The following is a 13,893-nucleotide window of genomic DNA, read 5'->3' as shown; positions in this document are numbered from 1 at the left end:
CGCGCTCCGCATCCTTCAGGGGCAGCTTTAGGTGCCATCCTTCCCTGTGGTGGAGATGGAAATGCCCATCTTACTGGTGTTTTAAGTTCAGAATTAGGATAAGAAAAGATAAAAGGCAGATGGTCCTGGGAGAACCGTGGCCTGAGGAGCTGCAGGGACGTCGCGAGGAGGGGGCTGCTGAGCGGGGGCTAGGACTCTTCTGTGACCTCCCCCCGCCCCCGCCCCGCCAGGGAAAGGAAAGGGGAGGCCTGGGGTGGGGGGTGGGGGCGGAGGCACAAGAAGGCCAGCGGGAAGAGCCGTGGCCGGGCTGCGGGGCCTCAGTTTCCCCGCCTGTAGAGGGACGGCTGCGGGCTCCGCGCGGAGACTCCGCGGCACGCTCCGGAGAACGACCGCCTTGCACTGCTCACGGCCGGCGCTGGGGGCAGCGCGGAGCCGGGCCCGCAACCAGGAAGCGGCAGCCAGGCCTGAGCTGCCGAGCGCCGCGCACGGCGGGGCCGGGGCCAGGGCCGCGACCACCATGGCTGGGCCCGGCTGGGCGCCCCCGCGCCTCGATGGCTTCATCCTCACCGAGCGGCTGGGCAGCGGCACGTACGCCACGGTGTACAAGGCCTACGGCAAGGTGGGGGGCGGGCGGGCTCGCGGGGGCGGGGGGGGGGCGCTCAGGGGAGGGGCCCTGGAGGAAGGGGAGAGAGCCCGGACCAGCCTCAGGCTTCCCGGTGCCCGGCTTGGGGTACTCCTCGGCCCCCCCACCCCAGGCCGGGAAAGCGTGGCCCTCCCGAGCGGCCCATTCCGAGAAGTGAAACCGGATTTGGAAGGGCCTCCCCGCTCCGGAGCTGCCCTGGAAGGGGGTGGGGAGGGCAAGGCTAGGGAGGGCTCGGGAAGGGGCTCCCAGCCGGCCCCGCATGGCCCAGACCCTTGGGCTCCCAGGACTCCAGCCCTACCCGGCCGGGCCTGGCCTGGCCGCTTTTTTTACCTCCCAGGTGTTGTGGATGGGGAAATGCTTGGAGGCTTTGCTCCTCATTGTCATTTCCATTCCATTCCCCAAGCCCTAGAGTCAGGGGTACCGAGGCAAAAAAAAAAAAAAACCCAAAACCATCCCTCCCTGCCCTCCATGAGCTTCCATTCTCCTGGGGTGGAATACAGCGTTCACACAGATAAAGGAAGAAAAGTCAAATTAGGGAGCCTTGTTAACGAGAGAGACCAGGGAAGGCTTCTGGGAAGGGATGCCTGAGCTGAGCCACAAGGAAAGATGCTACTTCTCATTAATAACAACAGTCAACCATTCCACCCAAATCCTACTGGGCCGCCTCCTCGTGCAGGAAGTGGAAGGGCCCACGGCAAAGCCTTCCTCAAGGAGCTGTCCAAAGTAGAAGGTGTGCGTTCTCGCTCTGTAGGGGTCTTCCAGAAGAAGACAGGCAGCTTATCCAGATGCCAGGGTAGGGAGCCCCTGAGGTCCCTGGTTCCACCTCTCAGATACATGGGCTCTGTGTGACTGTGGCTTCCATCCCAGGCAGGGCTGTTACTATCAGTTCCGTCTCCTGACTTTGTCATTTAAAGCCTTTCCCAGTCTCTCTCCAACCTAATGTTCAAAGATAATTACATGTTATACCCCTTCACGCAATCAATATTCCAGCAGAACTGGCTTACTTGTATTTCCTGTACGCCACATTCAATATCTCTCATCTTCTGTGCCCTTTGCCCAGTTCCTCCTCGGCTCTGTCTCTTAGAAAGCCACCCTGTAGACACTAGCGGAGTAACCCTGGGCAAGTCATTTAACCTGTTTGCCTCAGTTTCCTAATCTGTAAAATGGGTATAATAATGGCACCTACCTCCCAGGGTTGTTGTGAAGATCAACTGAGATTATACTTGTAAAGTACTTAACACAGTGCCTGGCATATAATAAGGGCTATGTAAATGACAGCTACTATCATTATTATTATAATTTGCAGCTTCTTTCAAGGCTCAGTTCAAATGCTACCTCCTACCAAAAGCTTTTCCTGATTTTCCCAGTAGTTGGTGCTCAGCATATGTAAAATGAAATGAAGGAAATTTTTTTTTGTATAAAGTTTGTATTTCTTTCCTGTGTGTTTGTTTCTCGGTCCCTCCCCCCAACAGAACACAAGCTTTTGAGGGCAAGCCTGATTAGTTTTTGCCTTCGTATTCTCCAGTGCTGAGCATGGTGCCTGACACATAGTAGGTGCCTAAAAAATACTAGTAACTGAATTGAGCGTAATGTGAGCAGAATGGGTCAGGGCTGAGGAGGTGATTTCCTGTCTTTGGAGGTGTGCCTCTCTGGCTGCTTGGATGACCCAGGGCATGGGATGAAGGGAAGCTGGGCAGGTCTCTCTGTCCCAGGGACTGCCCCCCTAATCAGGGTAAGTTCACCTTTATCTCCCCGTCTGTCTCTCCAGAAAGATACTCGGGAAGTGGTAGCCATCAAATGTGTGAGCAAAAAGAGTCTGAACAAGGCATCGGTGGAAAATCTGCTGACCGAAATCGAGATCCTCAAGGCTATTCGGCACCCCCACATTGTGGAGCTGAAGGACTTCCAGGTCTGTGGATCAAGGGGGAGAGGGGAGAGAGGGAAGGAGGGAGGTGGTCATGGCCCTGGGAGGGCAAGGGTGGCCTAGGATCACTAGTGGTATAGGGAACAGGCATTTTGTTAGGTTTATTATTAGTATAGCCAGCATTCCTCTAGGCCTGCTCTGTGCCAGGCACTGTGCTAAGTGCTTAAAATGAGTTCATACTGGTAAAGCTTGTACTTGGCCTCATTTTAAGCACTTAGCACAGTGCCTGGCACAGAGCAGGCCTAAAGGAATGCTAGCTATACTAATAATCACAACCATTATTATTATGTCCTCACAACAACACTGGGAGGTAAGTGCTATTATTATCCCCATTTTACAGGTGAGGAAACTGAGGCAGACAGAGGTTAAGTGGCTTGCCCAGAGTCACACAGCCAGTAAGTGTTTAAGACTGGATTTGAACTCAGATCTTGTCTGACTTCAGGTCCAGAACTCTGTGCATTGTGCCACCTCACTGTCCCTAGTTGTAGATAAAGCTTTGGACTTAGAGTCAGGAAGACCTGAATTCAAGTCTTACCTCAAATACTATCGATGTTATCCTGGGCAAATTACTGAACCTTTCTGTGGCTGTTTTGCCATCTATAGAATAGGAATGATAATTGTGCCTACCCCATAGGATCGTTGGGAGGATCAAATGAGATTAGGCAAAATAAATGCTAACTATTGTTGTAATTAATGCTGTTCTCACCCTCATGTCCTCCCCAGTGGGACAGTGACAACATCTACCTCATCATGGAATTCTGTGCCGGGGGCGATCTGTCCCGATTCATCCGCACCCGACGAATCCTGCCTGAGAAGGTGGCCCACATCTTCCTGCAGCAATTGGGTAAAGGCTTTGAACCGGTTGGTTTTGGAAGTAGGAAGAAGAGGCGATCACTGATGGGGATGGCCTGAACCAGGGCTCTTACAATGTCCCCTGGTGCTGGTGGGGGCAGTGAAGAGCCTGGCCTGGCTGGGCAGGGCCTTTAGCTGGGGATTGAGGCGCAGTGGGAGATAAGAAGGGCTAAACGGGCATTGGAGAAGGCCTTGAGTGACAAGATGTCAGGGAGGAGACCTTGTTCTAGCCCTGGCTTTCCTGGAAATCCAAGGTCCTCTCAGGCTCTATTTGTTGGCTCTGGCCTCCCCTCCAGTACTGTGGGAAGCAAGAAGCTTGTGAAGGGGGAGGGGCCCAAGTCCGCCAGCACTGGGAGACCCTCTGCAATTTACTCCTTTGCCCTCCACTTTCTGCTCTGCAGCCAGTGCCCTTCAGTTTCTGCATGGCCGTAATATCTCTCACCTGGATCTGAAGCCACAGAACATCCTGCTGAGCTCCCTGGAGAAACCTCACCTCAAACTGGCAGGTGAGCTCCCAGGGGGCAGGGAAGGATGGCCCCTCCCTTCTCCTCCTCCCTCCCTTCCCCTCCCTTCTCCTTCTCTCTCCTCTCCCTTCCCTATTTCTTCCCTCCCTTCACTATAGCAGAAGATGATTATTGACCAGAGCCTTCACCTGTGGGGATGGGCAGCCCTGAGGAGGCATCCACACCCCCTCTCACCTGGGCTTCCTTGGAAATAATTGCAAGGGAGTTGATTGTGACCAGAGTTAGGCTCTGTCTGGGGTTAGGGGTCAGTCAGTGACTAAGGTTAGCCTGTATGGACAATTAGGAGTCATTCTGTGGCCAAGGTTAAGGGTCACTCTGTGGCTAGGGTTAAGGGTCAGTATGGGGCCAGGATTAGAGTTCGGCCGTGAGGAGGATTTGAGCTCATTTTCGGGCATGGAGATGGTAGCTTTTCTCTGTGGTCAATTCACTGGCCCATATGGGAGTCCTGACCTCAAAGAACTCTGGCCAGGTGGTGTGGGTTGTGGAGACAGTGGAAAGGCCTTTGAATCTGGAGTAGGAAGCCCTGGGTTTGAGTCTCAGCTCTGCTTCTTCCTCCCTGTGTGAATCTTAGAGGAGTCACTTTCCCTCAAGGGGTTCTAGTGTCTTCTACAGAGGGAGGGGCTTGGATCTGAAAGTCTTGGCATTCTTTTCCAGTTCTCACTCTGTGATCCTACGAATTCTTACTCATTTCAGCTTTGACCTGGTGGAGAATCTTTCTGCCTGCTTCAGGGTATCTGAGGCTCTGGGCCCCGCCCCACACTGAGGACTGTGGCTGCGTCCAGGTCACTAGACCTGCTTGGCCCATACTGCCCAAGGGGACTGGGTGCCCATGCCTGTGCCTGGTCCGTGATGTGGGGAAAATGAGAAGATGACACAGTCCCCACCCTTGGAGCTGACCCTTAACCCTGACTATTAGCTGACCTCTAACTCTGACCACAGGCTATACTTTTTTTTTACTTTTTTAAAAATTTAATTTAATTTTGTTATATTTTAAATTTCAAACTGGCTCCCTGTCTCCCCACCCTGCACTAGAGAAGGCCACCATTTGACACAGATATATGTGTGTGTATGTGTGTGTGTGTGTGTGTGTGTGTGTGTGTGTGTGTGTGTGTATACATATATATATATACACACACATACATACATACATATACATATATAAAACCATACTATGCGTATTTCTATTTATGAGTTCTTTGTCTGGAGGTGGATAGCATCTTCTTTCATAGGTCCTTTGTAGTTGATTTGAATATTTATAATACTCAGAATAACTTAGTCGTTCACAGTTATTCTTTGAGTAATATTGCTGTCACTTACACAACATTCTCTTGGTTCCGCTCATTTCACTCTTCATTATTTCATGCAAGTCTTTCCCTATTTTTCTAAGGTCATCCTGTTCATCATTTCTTACAGCACAGTGGTATTCCTTCACAATCTTCTTCAGCCATTCCCAAATGGATGGACATCCCCTCAATTTCCAGTTCTTTGCCACCACAAAGAGAGCTACTATAGACATTTTAGAACATAAAGGTTCTTTTCCTCTTTCTCTGATCACCTTGGGAAGGAGACCTAATAGTGGTATTGCTGGATCAAAGGACATACACAGTTTTATAACTCTTTGGGCGTGATTCCAGATTCATTTTCCTCTTCTGTCACTTTAGCCAGTCCGATAGGTGTGAGATGATATCTCACATTTGTTTTAATTTGCATTTCTCTAATCAATAATAGAGTATTTTTTTATATGATTACATGTAGCTTTGATTTCTTTATCTAAAAACTGCCTCTGTTCATATCCTTTGACACAGATTGACCCCTAACCCTGGCCACAGACTGACTCCAAACCTAGCCAAAGACTGACCCCTAGTCCTGGCCACAGACTGACCCTGAACCCAAAACATAGTTTTGTTGTCAAGACAATATCCAGGTAGAACTACGAGAGGAAGGTATGGAACAGGACAGATTGGGTCCAGTGTGGCCCTCAGGGTGTGTTTATGGACGGATCCCAGTAAATGGTTATGGAATAGATTGGGCGTGATGACTTCCTGCTCTAGAGTTACAGTCCTTGACCCTAAATCAGGGAAGGGAGAGGTCCCTGTGGGCTGCAGTGGTCAGGGAAATCTTCCTGGAGGAGGTGAGATTTGAGCTGGGCCTGGAACGAGAGAGGACTAGGGTAGATGGAGAAGAGAAGGCATCCTTAGTGGTGGGAACAGTGTGGGCCAAGTTTCCAAGACAGAAATGAGCCTTTGTGTACAGAGGGTCAGTGGAGGGGGGCTACACGCCGTAATATTGGAGTGGCTGGGTGACACCGATTATGGAGAGCCGTGTGTTATCAGTCTCACAAACAGTGAAAGCTTGGGAGGTTTTGAGTGGGTGAGGTGGTGAGCACGTGGTGCACCCTCTTCAGTCACCCCCCCCAAAATTGGCCCTCACCCTCTCTCTGTCCTGGGCTTCTCCCCCACACAGACTTTGGCTTTGCACAGCACATGTCCCCATGGGATGAGAAGCATGTGCTCCGAGGTTCTCCTCTCTACATGGCCCCCGAGATGGTGTGTCGGCGGCAGTACGATGCCCGGGTGGACCTCTGGTCTGTTGGTGTCATCCTGTATGGTAAGGGGCATTCTTCCAGGTGGGGCCCGGCTGCTCCTCCCCTTTTCCCTTCCTCTACCCCCTCCCCACTGTCCTGTGTGTCCAGGAAGAGGAGAAGAAGGTCTTAGGCAGTCAGGCCACAGGAAGAAAAGGAACGAACAACAGTGCTGGGCAGTGAGAATTGTTGTGGAGAGAGCCTTGAACTGGGCTTAGGTTCTCAGCTGGGCTCAGAGTTACTGTGTGACCCTAGGAAAGTCACTTCCCTTTGCTTGGTTTTCTAATTTAGAAAATGTGATGGGAGAAGATTAGTTGTTGGCTCAGGGCCTTTTCTTCTCTAAGATGCTGGGATTCTCAGCCCGATGCTCACAAAGTGCTTCCTTTTGACAGAAAGATTCCCCTCACATCTTCCTCAGAAAAACTGGAATCCCAAGTCTGTCAGCATCTTAGAGCGTGGAAAGGAAGAGAAAATGGATTCTCTGGTCCACAGAATGTAAACACCCTGTGGACAGGCACTATTTCATTTTTGTCTCTGTATCTCCAGTGCCTGGCACATAGCAGGTCCTTGATCAGTGCCTGTGGTTGGCCTCTGTGCAAGCTAGAGCCAGCTGGCTGCTCGGGACATCCCAGATGCTCATTGCTTGGACCTGGGAGGGTACCCGCTTGTCTTAACTTGCAGTTTTGGCTGCCTCTTATCATCTGTGGGCTTAGTGAGGAAGGGAGGGTCCAGGAAGTGAGAGCTGGGACTTCTAAGTTGGCTTGAAGGAAGGGACTTAGGGAACCTTTTCCAACATCCCCTTCTTCTTTCCTCACTGGGACCTGTAGGGCTTGTGAGCCCTCCGCTCGGGGTCTAGCACTGACTGCTCCCCGACTTCCCTCTCTCTCTACCTTGCACTCCCCCTCCGGTGAACCAGAGGCTCTTTTCGGCCAGCCGCCTTTTGCCTCCAAGTCATTCACAGAACTGGAGGAGAAGATCCGTAGCAACCGAGTCATTGAGGTAGGGCCAGGGCCCAAGTGGTGGGGCGATGTGGCATCCTGAGCGAAGCATGGTCAGGAGTCAGCCACATGGGAATAGGTGGTGGGGTGCCAGGCAGCTAGAGATCATGGATGCCTTCCGGGCTGGGAAGCTCACCTGGGTTCTTGTTCCGACTGCCAGGGGTTTCCCCATCACCTGGAACAACTCATTTCTCTTCTCTCAGCCTCAGTTTCCTCTTTGGTCAAGTGGGGATAATGGTTCTCCCCTCTGTATGGCCTTGGGCAGAGTTCCTTCACCTCCCCGGGCCTTGACTGCTTCCATTACAAAATGAGCGATTGGTGGCCTGTGAGATCTTGGACCCCATGGTCCCTGCAGGTCCTGGCCACTTCTCAGGGGTGATGGGGAGTGATCATCTCTGCTAGGGCAGACACGGAGCCCCACCCTGACACCTAGAGGGTCCCCATCCTGCTCCTCCCTGACCCCCCTGCTCACCAAGAGCCGCATCTCCCCAGCTTCCCACTCGGCCCCAGCTCTCTCGAAATTGTCGAGACCTCCTGCAGCAGCTTCTGGAGCGGGACCCTGACAGGCGCATCTCTTTCAAGGACTTCTTTGGTCACCCCTTTGTAGACCTGGAGCATATGCCAAGTGGGCAGAGCCTAGAGCGGGCGGTGAGTGGAGTCGGTGGGTCTGGGCGGGTGGAGGTGGTGGTTTAGGGACATTGGGAGTCTAGGGGCCCCAGGGGCCCCTGACCCTGCCTCCCCTAGACTTCTGCCCCCACCCCCTTTAGACTGCCCTGGTTGTGGATGCTGTGAAGAAGGACCAGGAAGGAGATCTCTCATCTGCCCTGTCTCTCTACTGCAAAGCCCTAGACTACTTTATTCCGGCCTTACACTGTGAGTAGCCCCCAGAACCCTGCCCTCAGCCCTTCCCCCAAGAGTCCAAGAAGCCCAGCCCCTCCCAAAAAGTCTATAGGGGCTAACACTGAAGCAGAGGGGATTTAGGTTAGACATAAGGAAGAACTTCCTGGCTGTAGAGATATGGTGGGAAATTGGGGGTGGCCTAGGGTTCCTACTGGGGGGGATGACTAACACTGAGGCCCAGCCAGAGCCAGGGAGGGGGCTGAGCTAGAGGATTCTCTGTAGCTCATTCAGGGTAGGCAGGGGGAGGCCAAAGCAATGGCTTGCCCTATCCACGTGCTCTAGGACCTGGTGTCTTTGAGACCTCCTGGGGGACTTAGAACCCTGAGATCCCCCAGGGGACCTTCTGACCCCCATTCCTCTCTCAGATGAAGTGGACGCCAGACGCAAGGAGGCGATAAAGGCAAAGGTCAGTGAGAGCCCCGCGGGCAGTGGGTGCACAGTGGCACCCCCTCTGCAACAACCTCAGCTCATCCCTATCCCCAAGGAACCCTTAGAGAGTGGGATTCTCTGAGCCTTGGCTTCCTCCTCAGTAACATAGGGCTAAGCAAGAGTGATGTCCTCTATCCACGAGTGCTCTTGTGATGTTTGCCCTTCCCACACTGGGGCCTTCAGAGAGGACCATGGGGCCTTCATTTTCCCGAGCCAATAAACACCAGCCCAGGGATGGGGCTTCTAACCCCTGGGTGTGTGTGTGTGTGTGTGTGTGTGTGTGTGTGTGTGTGTGTGTGTGTGTGTGTGTGTGTGTGTGTGTGTGCGCGCTCACGCACGCTGGGGGGAGGTTTGGAAGAAGAGTTCCTAGAGAAGGCAGACTTTCCATCCCCATCCCACCACTGGGCCCATCTCATCCTTCACCTTCTTGCAGGTGGGACAGTACGTGTCAAGAGCTGAGGAGCTCAAAGCCCTGGTCAACTCCTCCAACCGGGCCCTTCTCCAGCAGGGCACCTGTGCCCGAGACCTCCTCAAAGGTAGCCCCGCCATCCCAGCTTGGCTTCCCTTTCTAAAGCTGCCTTCATGGCTTCCTTTCCTCCCCACAGCTCTGTGATTTGCACAAACAGTCCCCTTATGTCTGGCTCTTTCACCCTCCTCTTCCTCAACCTATAGAGTCCACAGCTTCCTTCAGAGCCCAGGTGCCACGTCCTACATCAGGCCTTTCCTTCTCCCCACCACTTGTTACCACTCTCCCACTCTTGAAATAACTTTGTGTTTCTTTACTTGGGGACTTGGTGTATCCCTCGGTAGAATGTAAGCTCCCTGAGGACAGGGAGTGTTTTGTTTTTGAACCCCCAGTGTCCAGCACAGTGCTTCCCAGTAGTGGGTACTGAGTCAATAAATGCCTGTTGAATTGGAACCCCCATTTTGTAGATTTGGATGGGGGATTGACTTGCCCACTGTCTCTCGAAGGCGTCAGGCTAGAGACTTGCTTTTTTTTTTTTAGGCAATTGGGGTTAAGTGACTTGCCCAGGGGCACCCAGCTAGTAAGTATCTGAGGCTGGATTTGAACTCAGGTCCTCCTGACTTCAGGGCCGGTGCTCTATCCACTGCGCCACCTAGCTGCCCCTAGGCTAGAGACTTGCACCCAGTCCTCCCAGTGGTTCTGTGTTCCCTTGGATTCCACTCCCCATAGCCTGAATTCCCCTGATCTATTGGAGGACACAAAATCAGTTACTTCATCGGGCAATGCTCATAGCACAGAGCCCATAAATGCTTAAGCATTTAAGTAATGTGTGGACAAAAGTCAAAGCATTTAGAGACAGTGACATGCAGGGAAAAGCCGACATCTAAGGACCTAGGTTCAAATCCTCCCTGCCTCTACTGGCTGTGCCTTTGAGAAAGTTCTCTGGGCTTCAGTGGAACAAGGGTTGGACCAGGTGCTTCCTAAGATCCAACTGTGAGCCAGATTGTGCTTGGGTTAGATTCAAGTTGAGCTAATGGGGCTTGGCTTCCCAAGGGGAGGGAGTCTTTCACCTGTGTTTGGAGGGGGGCAGGGGGGTAGAAGCCTCTTTGATTCTTCCTCTGTCCCCGTTGGTCCTCTAACCCTGACCCTGTTGTTACAGAAATGGCCAGAGACAAGCCTCGACTTGTGGCTGCCCTGGAGGTGGCTTCAGTGGCTATGGCCAAGGTGAGTGCCCATGGGGATATGGAGGCTGGCAGGATGGGTAGGGCTTCTCTGGGACCCCTCTCCTGCCCACCATGACCTTCGTAGGCATTCTAACCTCTCTTATAGGAGGAGGAGGGCCAGGACGATGGAGATGCCCTGGACCTATACCAGCAGAGCCTCGGGGAACTGCTGTTGCTCTTAGCAGGTGAGGGAGACCAGGTGCTGCCTACCTGGCTTTCTCCACACCCCTCCCCTGCCCCAGGCCTCAGCTTCACAAAGCCCCCTTCTCTTTGCAGCCGAACCTACTGGGAGGAGGCGGGAGCTGTTACATGCTGAGGTAGGCCTGGTAGCTGCCACTCTCTTCCCTCCCTACTCCCCTTGAGACTCACAAACAAAAACATTGGGGGGCCATTAAGTAGTAGATTGTGTGGCACTGGCAGAATTCCTGCAGGATTTCTGAAGGAGATCAGAGATGGGAAAAGACCTGTGGGGGCTGAGATGGTCCAAGAAGGCTTCTGTAGGAAGTCATTAAGTGGGGGCCCCCTGGCCTGTCTGGGGGGAGACTATGGCTAACGGGGAGCTGGTAACCTCTGTCTCCGACAGATCCAGACCCTGATGGGGCGAGCAGAGTACCTGAAGGAGCAGATCAAGGTATGAGGCTGGACACCCCTATTGCTCTCTGTCTTTGGGTGTAGCTCTCTAGCCCTCCACTTCCTCATCCATCTCTCGCCATCTGTTTGCCCTGTGTCTCCCCATCTCCTAGTCTTCCTCTCTTAGCCCCTCATTTTTCAGTATCTTATCTCTCCCATCTCATTGTCTGTGTCTGCCTCTGTCTGCATTCTCTCTCATTTTTCGGTTTTCACTGTCTCTGTATTTTTCTCCCAGATGAAGGAGACCCGATGGGAAGCTGAGTCGGTGGACAAAGATGGGCTGTCTGAGTCTGTCCGAAGCTGTGAGTACTGGCAGTTTGTCGCCAGAAAAGAGTAGAGGAGAGGCATGGGGAGGGGAGGAGGCTTGGGGAAAAAGGAGCCTGGGGCCGCCACACGCTCCCCATTTCTCCAGTCCAGGGAGGGTGGGGACCTCGGGAAGACCCTCTGAGTGGCTCCTGACCCCCCCAGCCCTGCTTGGTCACTCCTGCTTCTTCTTTCTCTCCCACACAGCTTGTACTCTGCAGTGACCTGTGGGCCTGACCTCTGGAGTCCTGTCACCAGATGCAAGCCTTAAGGAGGGAGGCAGGGGGAAGGGGCAGAGAAATGTAGCCCTCTGGGAGATCAGGGTACAAACTGTCCTGGGGAAGGAACTCTGGGATTCTACCTCCTACCCCTAGAAAGGGAGATTGAGGGCCCCATTTCTGACCAATGAGGTCCTTCTGTCTGCTGGAGTTCCTAATCTCATTCTTGTGTTCCCCCTACAATAAACTCTTAGTTAGGGCCAGGCCCTAAGGGGATTCCCTAGAAGAAGAGGGTTCTGGAATCCTGACCCCATCCTCTCCTGCCACCTTGGCTAACACTGGGTGCTTCCTTTGCTGAGCGGGCTGAGTTCTCTGGCAGTTATTTCTAAGCATGGCTAGGGGACTACTCTATTACTGCCCCCCTCCATTTCTTTTCCCCTTTCACTCCCCAAACCTACTGGAAGGGCAGAGATGCTCAACTGGTGATTGTCCCCTTGACATTTTTCTCCTTTGACCTGGAGGTCTTTTATTTAGGAAACTGACTGAGGCCTAGTGGGGTGGGCCACACTCCCTGGCCATGGCCAAACTGATCCTCCCAGGATCGGGGAGAATGAAACTGACCTTACTCTGCTGACCCAGGAGCCCTTCTCATAGTTAAAGAGGGGGCCTGGTTTTCTTTTTCCATTCAGACCTGCTTTCCTAAGCAGGGTGTGGGGCCCATCACTAACCTGGCCTCGCCCAGCCAGGCCTCTGTTCCTAGCCCCGTGCTAAATCCTCATCCTTGGACCCTTCTCTCTGGACTTTCCTGGCTGGTGCCCGAGGCCATTAGCCAGTCAGTGTGCACTGAGATCCCCACTCAGGGTCCCCTTTCCCAGTCCCCTTGGAATCAGAGCATCCTTCCCAAACAGCTAGTTGTGTTAGCTGCGTCAGAGACAATCTTGGTTTAACAAAATAATAATCCTTTAAACTTGAAACCTCATCTATACTTACTGTGAGAAGTCAGTTCAGCGGCACATATGTAGAGGAAGTGACCAGGAGATGGCAGACTGATTTTAAAAAATCAGAGGGGAGACATTCTCCCAAGCCTGGAATGCATCACCTCCCCACCCCAAATCCCTCGCATGGATAAAGGGCGTAGGCTTTGGGGGTGCTTAGGGCTGCAGAGATTGAAGGTGGCTGTTTGTGGGGCTGGTTGGTTTCTGTTTGAATGGCTTCCAGGACTAGTCCAGGCACAGGAGTCAAGAAACCCACCCTTGACTGGCTTCAAGATCTCCAGCAAGGAAGGCCCTTTGGACTTCGGTTTGCTTGTCTGTGAAATGGGAGTGATTCTCAATATATGCTACCCCTCTCCTCTGACAGGACTGTTAAAAGAATTGAAGGAGATGAAAATACCCGGAGAATACAAAATGCTTTGCTAGTGGGAGGCAGCATCACATTGCTTTGGGTTGATTTAAAAACAAAACAGAACTCAAGCCCTGGAGAGAGTTCTGTGATGATAATAACTAACGTTTAGATGGCGTTTGAAGGCTTCCAAAAGGCTGTATAAATATTACCTTGTTTGATCCTCACAACAAACAGTGAGGTAGGTGCTATTTTCACTCCCATTTTGTAGATCAGGAAAACTGAGTTGGAGAGAAGTAGTGACTCAACCTGGGGTCACGTAGCTAGTAAGTATCTATGCCAGAATTGCCCTCCCATCCACAGTCTGGTTAAAGAGAATATGCTTTACTGTTTTCTCAATTAAATTATTTTCTAAAGTCATCAGTCCTCTTCTTCTCCTCCTCCTGGGAGTTGCCCCTAGCAATGGGGGTGGGGAACTCTGTTGTTTTCTTGGGAAGGGGGTAGGGTCTGGGTGACTTCAGGTTGAGGGTGGAGCCCCAGCCTCCAGGGAGGGGAGTCTGGTGATGGGGGGCGGGGCACAATGGGGTAGAGGAGACATAGGGACTGTATCCTTTTCCATAGTATCTTGGGAGTTCCCTATCAGGTCAGCTAATGCTGACTGGTCCCTCCTAAAGAAAATATCACGTTCAGCTTTTAGCCGTTCCCACCTGAAGACTGCCAAGACAGATGAACCCTCAACCGGTGCCATTTCCCTGGCTGGAGTCCGTTCCAGTGCAAAGCCTGGGTGCCCCTGGAGCACGGTGGCAATGCCTGCAGCTCCCTCTGCCAGCACAGGGTCTGGAAGGAGCCCAAGAGTGGGAC

At 52.6% G+C, this 13,893-nt stretch overlaps 1 protein-coding gene across 3 annotated transcripts; it reads left to right on the top strand.

Annotated features, from left to right (window-relative positions):
• Positions 1-427: 427 nt before the first annotated feature.
• On the top strand, positions 428-13,452 carry ULK3 (unc-51 like kinase 3). 3 transcript variants are annotated; one of them, XM_020994525.2, is made up of 16 exons: positions 428-619; positions 2,412-2,552; positions 3,291-3,411; positions 3,821-3,925; positions 6,407-6,550; positions 7,441-7,523; positions 8,015-8,170; positions 8,290-8,395; positions 8,788-8,828; positions 9,285-9,387; positions 10,477-10,541; positions 10,647-10,725; positions 10,817-10,857; positions 11,124-11,171; positions 11,406-11,472; positions 11,681-13,452. In XM_020994525.2, exons 1-16 carry the CDS (start codon positions 518-520, stop codon positions 11,695-11,697), a joined length of 1,419 nt encoding a protein of 472 aa, XP_020850184.1. In that variant the 5' UTR covers positions 428-517; the 3' UTR covers positions 11,698-13,452. The 3 variants fall into 3 exon arrangements, 2 of the variants coding, with proteins under 2 accessions (XP_020850184.1, XP_020850183.1); XR_013485180.1 differs by lacking the exons at positions 11,124-11,171; positions 11,406-11,472; positions 11,681-13,452 and having other exon boundaries at positions 440-619; positions 10,626-10,725; positions 10,817-10,837; XM_020994524.2 differs by lacking the exons at positions 10,817-10,857; positions 11,124-11,171; positions 11,406-11,472; positions 11,681-13,452 and having other exon boundaries at positions 440-619; positions 10,626-10,740.
• Positions 13,453-13,893: the final 441 nt, after the last annotated feature.

The sequence above is a fragment of the Phascolarctos cinereus genome, unplaced genomic scaffold (assembly GCF_003287225.1).
Source record: "Phascolarctos cinereus isolate Bilbo 61053 unplaced genomic scaffold, phaCin_HiC Scaffold_3;HRSCAF=262, whole genome shotgun sequence".
In the NCBI taxonomy this organism is placed as follows: domain Eukaryota; kingdom Metazoa; phylum Chordata; class Mammalia; order Diprotodontia; family Phascolarctidae; genus Phascolarctos; species Phascolarctos cinereus.
Note: the sequence above shows the minus strand (reverse complement) of the source record. Positions and strands in the feature narration are given on the sequence as shown.

Bases quoted from the DNA above. Each gene is read 5' to 3' on its own strand.
- ULK3 (XM_020994525.2), top strand. From the start codon at position 518: ATGGCTGGGCCCGGCTGGGCGCCCCCGCGCCTCGATGGCTTCATCCTC. The intron at 10,726-10,816 runs GTGAGGGAGACC...TTCTCTTTGCAG, and splicing joins ACTGCTGTTGCTCTTAGCAG to CCGAACCTACTGGGAGGAGG. The intron at 10,858-11,123 runs GTAGGCCTGGTA...TGTCTCCGACAG, and splicing joins GGGAGCTGTTACATGCTGAG to ATCCAGACCCTGATGGGGCG.